This window comes from Austrofundulus limnaeus, unplaced genomic scaffold (assembly GCF_001266775.1).
Source record: "Austrofundulus limnaeus strain Quisiro unplaced genomic scaffold, Austrofundulus_limnaeus-1.0 Scaffold32, whole genome shotgun sequence".
NCBI classification, from domain to species: domain Eukaryota; kingdom Metazoa; phylum Chordata; class Actinopteri; order Cyprinodontiformes; family Rivulidae; genus Austrofundulus; species Austrofundulus limnaeus.
Window position 1 is genome coordinate 1734872 of NW_013952434.1, and position 4467 is coordinate 1739338.

General features: G+C 42.7%; 1 protein-coding gene across 2 annotated transcripts in view; it reads right to left on the reverse strand.

Annotated features, from left to right (window-relative positions):
* Positions 1-3834, reverse strand: part of runx1t1 (RUNX1 partner transcriptional co-repressor 1) — a 64960-nt gene extending 61126 nt beyond the window's left edge. For both annotated transcript variants that reach the window (XM_014005790.1, XM_014005789.1), the window contains exon 1: positions 3355-3834. In XM_014005790.1, coding sequence (XP_013861244.1) covers positions 3355-3382 — 28 coding nt within the window. In that variant the 5' untranslated portion in view covers positions 3383-3834. The remainder of the gene's footprint in view (positions 1-3354) is intronic.
* Positions 3835-4467: the final 633 nt, after the last annotated feature.

Here is a 4467-nt window from a genome sequence, read left to right on the forward strand (position 1 = left end):
GAGAGAGAGAGAGAGAGAGAGAGAGAGAGAGAGAGAGAGAGAGAGAGAGAGAGAGAGTGGTGGTCTGCTTGTGTGTGATACAGCTAGAAAAAGTAAAGTTAATTAGCAACTCAGTCCCAGTCTATATACAGAGGATGGACTGAGCAGCGAATATGAGACAATACCGTCCTGCACGTGTCCATCAGCTTGTATTAAAGGCTGCAGTTAGCTGTATAGCTAAAAAAAATAGTAAAAAAAAAGGAACTACATGTCCCAGCTGCCTGCCTGTAATGACACTGTTTATGCAGCTGTGGTGCTGTTAAAAACCCAAGGAAAATAATTGTTTTTATAAGCATGATTTTGTAAATTTTTTCCCATTTTTCCTTCCTATTCGCCTCTTCACTCCCCCTTTGAGTCTTGTGAGTTTCGGTGTTAAAAACCCGAACAAGGCCAATAAAATCAGTTTGTAGTGCTCACCGTTGGCTCAGACATTAAATAAGATCCTGTAAAAAGCCGAGCTTACAGCCACAATAAAACAAAAAATAAAAGACTTCTTGCGAGGATGCGCTCGCTCCCCGTTACCCTGAACACCTTTACAGGCGAACTCCTTGCCCCCACCCCCCACCCCCAACCCCTTTAAACCACAGCTGCTCTTTCATGGGTGATGAAATTCAATAAGCTGTGTGGGGGGGGGGGGGGGGGACTGCCCTCTCGCTGATAACCATCAATAGACTCATCGATCTACGGTGGCACGAGTGTGCACGCGCAAACACACCGTGATCTCATCTATAATTCACTGTGGGACTTGGTAACAGACGGCTCGGAATAATCAGAACAGATCTATACATCTCCGAGGAGTGCACGGAACACTGATTTTAGCTGACGTTTGCCCCCCTCCTGACTCCGTACACACTGGAAGAAAAAATAAATTGGCGCACTAATGTTACATTTTCAAGCATTATTAAAATCATCGTGCGAGACAATGACTGAATACGAGTTTCTGCACAATAGAATCGAAAAGTCAGACGCAAAGCAAAAGAGTTCCTTTTCAGATCTTACAAGCATGCTGAAACACGTGTAACGCAATAAAAGCTGATGCAGAAATACACCCAGGCTTCAAGATGMACTGAGTCAACATCACTTATTCACCATCCAGCGAACCTGGACCGCATCCAAACGTCTGTGTGTCACACTTAAAAAGAAGTGCTTTGTAATTACATCACAAGCGCTGAGGCTTCAGTGCGACTCAACGCTGGAGGGAAAATGTGTGTGTGTGTGAAATAATAGCAATTCATGGTTTTGTTGCTGGGATCTTAAAGCTGTGTTTGGATTCAGTATAAACCACTAGAAATCTATTAGCTGTGGTTAACATCAGAAAGCGTTAAAAGGAGGGTGGGAGGGAATAATCTGAGCAAAGTGAGTGTGGGTGAGTGTGTCATCTGCACAACAGATTGAGCGAGCGTGCGGGCCAAACACTACGTCTTTTTTTTTTTTTTTTTTGCAGCATCATAAACTGCCAAGGAGGGTTTGTGTTTATATTTCAGCCTCTGTGTGTGTAAAGGCGAGAATAAAATGGCTGCCATCGTTTTCTTCTTTTTTTTTTTTTCTTCTGCAAGGCCATCCCTGTGTGTGAGCAGTGGTCTGATGCGTTTGACCCTAAAGCCTCAGAGCTGGCGGAGGATGGGGAGGAGGAGGAGGAGGAGGGAGAACAGGTGTGAGGCAGGCTGGTGGCTGGGCAGATGGCCCCTGGAAGTGCTAGATGATGCTGCGGAGTCTGGACCACGGAGCAGCTTTAATACAAGCCTGTTCCTCAAATCCAGTGATAACCTGCGGACAGCATCTGTCATTCACTCTCCGTCTGTTTACCTTTCATTTATTCCCTCTTTATCTTTATTGACACTACAGGTCACGGCTATAATTTAAACCTTATGGTTTAAATTGAAGGAAACAGACGATGCAATGCTCAGCCGCAGCATCCATGTTGCGTATGACCTCTGAGGATAAGGATAATTACTGGTAGTGAGTGAAAACTGGAAGGAAATGAACAAACATTTGAAAATATCCAATAATCAGTGTCATCACATTACCTGTCGCATGGAAGTGCAATAAACCACGGGCTGTGATTCAAACATTCACATTTGTTTTAGTTTTGACTTAGATTAGAGCAGCTGTGAGACAAAACAGAAAGAACTGACTGGAAAAACGTGGATTTATCACAACTGCTATTRCCATCATCAACAACCAGCCCTAATATTAGCCCAGATTGTAAATAAAACAGCAGAAAGACACCTGTGTGTTGGATTATATCACAGAGAAACTTGCTTATAAATGATTCCTTGTTTGTTTCAGTTCATATCAGACACCCTGTGCGTTTAAGATGAGTTATAAATGCAAATGTTTTTTTCTTTCTTTTCAAAAGACCATTTTGAAGCATAAATAAAAAATGTCCAAGCTGTGTGGTTCTTAAAGAGATCTTTTCTTTCTCCATCTCTAATCTGAGCCGTGAGAACAGTCTGCAGCAGCCTCCCACTCTAAAACCCGCATGTCTGCTCTTTTCCCAGCCAGGGCCAAAGATTCCCACTGGAGTAAAAATACACAGCAACAAGCCTTTAATTTCAAGACGATGTCTTTCTTTAAAGGGAAGTAGAAGGAAATGGGAAGAGGATAAAAAAAGATTTTTTGGGGGGGAGGGTGTTGTAATGACAAAATCCCAAGGACTGGAAGAATTCACATGAAGATGTGTTTGACAGTTGGGGCACAGCTCATGAAAATGTTCTGTATTTTAAAAAAAAATCTTTTGTAATGCTTTCCAGGACTCCAAATGAGCAGAAGCTGCAAACTTCCTGCAGCCTATTTTATTTCTTAGTGATTCTTTGCATTTTAACAAGCTACTTGAACATAACTGATAATCTCCCCCAACAATATTTAGTTAAACAGACTCAGAGACATTTGATGAGAACTGATAATAATGAGCCACAAATAAGTTAAACAGCAAACTCGAATTAGATTATTTTCAACAATCTGCAACTTTGGTCGAAAATCTTCTTAATAATTCTTTCTCTTAATTTTTATTTCTAAGTTTTCTCAGGGAACAAATTTATTCAATGGTAGCAAAATGTGTCCTTTACTTCTAGAATGGTTTTAAGCCTTGTTTCAACAGCAGGTCATTCTGAAGACTAATAAGAAGAATGGGAATTTGCTATAGCTATAAGATAATTACTCAACATTATAAGAAAATGTATAAAAATAATCTTTTTGTGAGTGWGCATCTGTTCCCCACCAGTATTTTTTAATTTTTTTTTTATTTATTTAATTTTTATTTAATTTTTTTAATTTTTTGTAAATTATGAGAGAACATGGAGAGAGCCGACTTACACTGAAAGGAGGATGAAATTCCCACCATGCGGCACGACGATCCGGCAGGCTTTAATAATTTCCAGTCCTTTTGAGTCGCACAAGACGATCCGCCCGCGTCGGGGAAAGCGCACAGTCCAGCCAGCTCCCCGGGGCTGTGGAGCTCCACTTTCCAACAGCTCAGAAAAACAAAGGAGTGAAACTCCAACAAGAAAAAAGAGGAGAACGATTCAAAAGAAGAAGAAGAAGAAGAAGGAGCTGTAGGTGAATAATCGCCGAGGTTCAGGGTGGGAGAGGTGAGGGGAGGATGCTGGAAGCTGCTTTCTTTTTCTTGCCTTCTTAAACCTTCTTCCAACAAAACAAACAAACAAAAAAAAATCCTTAAAGTAGTTTCTTCTCCGGGTGTAGAACCTTGTGTTGTGAATCAGAGAGAAATCACGCGCACAGCCTCGGTGTCGGGTTTGTTGGGTTCTGCTTGTCTCTCCTGGAGCGGGGAAGAGGAGTAGCAGCGCTCTGCCTGCAGTCGGCGGTGCGCAGCAGAGCCAGGTGGTGATGGGCGGGACTGGGGGGCTGCTGAGGAGGAGGAGGAGGAGGAGGAGGAGGCATGGGCAGCAGCCAGCATCTGCGTGTCCTAAAACAGGTCGGGGAAAGCGGGGGTCAGGGTAAGTCAAGGTGTTTTTATATGCAGCATCTACCTGTGGACCCTGARTAGTCCTCAAGTCCAAGTCCCACAGGAGGAGAACCTTCAAAGAGCTGAATCTACCAAACATGTCCTGGACGTGGAGTTTTTTGGCATCTTTTTTTGCCCACACTTATGTCAGTTCATTTTAGACAGTGCAGTTTTTCCATCCATCCATCCATCCATCCATCCATCCATCCATCCATCCATCCATCCATCCATGGTATTGGATTTTATAAAAACAATACCATGGATGGATGGTATTGTTTTTGACATTGACTTGACTTATATACCTGTAAGTCAAGGTATATAAAAACACCTTGACTTACCCTGACCCCCGCTTTCCCCAACCTGTTTTGGATCCATCCATCCATCCATCCATCCATCCATCATCCATCCATCCATCCATCCATCCATCCATCCATCCATCCATCCATCCATCCATCCATCCATCC